The sequence below is a fragment of the Triticum aestivum genome, chromosome 2D, assembly GCF_018294505.1.
Source record: "Triticum aestivum cultivar Chinese Spring chromosome 2D, IWGSC CS RefSeq v2.1, whole genome shotgun sequence".
Lineage (NCBI taxonomy): Eukaryota > Viridiplantae > Streptophyta > Magnoliopsida > Poales > Poaceae > Triticum > Triticum aestivum.
In genome coordinates this window covers 102,570,444-102,572,334 of record NC_057799.1, presented here as the reverse complement: position 1 = coordinate 102,572,334, position 1,891 = coordinate 102,570,444, and the positions used below count along the sequence as shown (strand labels likewise).

The 1,891-nt window shown below is 53.3% G+C and overlaps 1 protein-coding gene across 1 annotated transcript; it reads left to right on the top strand.

Moving 5' to 3' along the window:
* On the top strand, positions 1–1,891 carry LOC123051941 (H/ACA ribonucleoprotein complex subunit 4; the record flags this gene model as incomplete). The annotated part of the gene is given in 1 exon segment (XM_044474955.1): positions 1–1,891. A coding segment is annotated over 1 exon segment (1,632 nt), but the record flags the coding sequence as incomplete, so codon positions are not given.

Here is a 1,891-nt window from a genome sequence, read left to right as displayed (position 1 = left end):
ACGTCGCTGGCGGACGCCGAGGCGAAGACTGATGGCTATATGATCAAGCCCCAGGCCCTGGTTCCGTCCCTGGACACCTCCACCTGGCCGCTCCTCCTCAAGAACTACGACCGCCTCAACGTACGCACCGGCCACTACACCCCGCTCCCCTCCGGCCACTCGCCGCTCAAGCGCCCCCTTGCGGAGTACCTCCGCTACGGCGTCATCAACCTCGACAAGCCGTCCAATCCCTCATCCCACGAGGTGGTGGCGTGGATCAAGCGCCTCCTCCGCGTCGAGAAGACTGGCCACAGCGGCACGCTCGACCCCAAGGTCACCGGCAACCTCATCGTCTGCGTCGACCGCGCCACACGCCTCGTCAAGTCGCAGCAGGGCGCAGGTAAGGAGTATGTGTGCATCGCCCGCTTCCACGCCGCCGTCCCAGACACGGCCCGGGTCGCTCGCGCGCTCGAGTCCCTTACCGGCGCTGTATTCCAGCGCCCGCCGCTCATCTCAGCGGTCAAGCGCCAGCTCAGGGTGCGGACCATTTATGAGAGCAAGCTTCTGGAGCATGACGCCGAGCGCCACCTTGCCGTGTTCTGGATCTCTTGCGAGGCCGGAACCTATGTCCGGACGCTCTGTGTGCACCTTGGGCTGCTCCTGGGTGTCGGTGCGCATATGCAGGAGCTTCGCCGTGTGCGGTCAGGTATTCTGGGAGAGCAGGACAACATGGTCACCATGCACGATGTGATGGATGCCATGTGGGCGCTTGACAACCACAAGGATGAGTCTTACATAAGGCGTGTGGTTATGCCGCTTGAGGTAATTCTTACTAGCTACAAGAGGCTTGTTGTGAAGGACTCTGCTGTTAATGCTATCTGCTATGGTGCTAAGCTTATGATTCCTGGGTTGCTCCGGTTTGAGAATGACATTGATGTTGGGGAAGAGGTTGTTCTCATGACTACCAAGGGGGAGGCAATTGCCATTGGTATTGCTGAGATGCCCACTGCTGTTATGGCAACTTGCGACCATGGTGCTGTAGCGAAGATCAAGAGGGTGGTGATGGACAGGGATACATACCCAAGGAAGTGGGGACTTGGTCCGGTGGCACTTAAGAAGAAGAAGATGATCGCCGATGGCCTCCTTGATAAGCATGGGAAGCCAACTGACAAGACCCCAGCTGAGTGGCTTCGAAATGTGGTGCTTCCTACTGGTGGCGATGCAATGATTGCTAGCATTGCAGCTGCTCCTGAGCCTGAGAAGGTAAAGGTCGAACAACAGGATGTGGTGCCAAGTGAGGAGGTCAAGGAGAAGAAAAAGAGGAAGACTGATGAGGATGATGTAACTGGTTCCACACCTGCAAAGAAGATGAAGGTTGAGGAGGTCACTGAGGCAGTGGAAGGGGAGAAGAGTGAGAAGAAGAAGAAGAAAAAGAAAGATAAGGGAGAACCAGGATCAGCTGTTTCGGAGGCAGTGAAGGAAGAGAAGAGCAGTCTGTCTGATGAGGAGAAGGGTGGCAGCGAGAAGAAAAAGAAGAAGAAGAAGAGCAAGGAAGGTGGTGATGATGTTGCTCCAGAGAGTGCGGAAGTTGAGAAGAGTGAGAAGAAAAAGGAGAAGAAAAAGAAGAAAAAAGATGCAGAGGAGGCACAATAGGTAGAGATAGTAGTTTACATTGGCTTGTCATGTTATTTAGTTGCAGTTATGTGGGAGCTTGAACTACCTGTTTTATTTGCTCTGTACCCCTTGCAACCGTCTATGGTTTGGTAGGTAGGCCTGATGTACTATCTTTAGGTTACTGCCATTCAACCGAAATGCTATGGTAATTAGAGAAACTTCCCTTTAAATTTGGACAATCAGCCATGTATTGCAGTATCTGTTATCAGTTTTTGCAGTGAATTTTGTTCTCATCTTA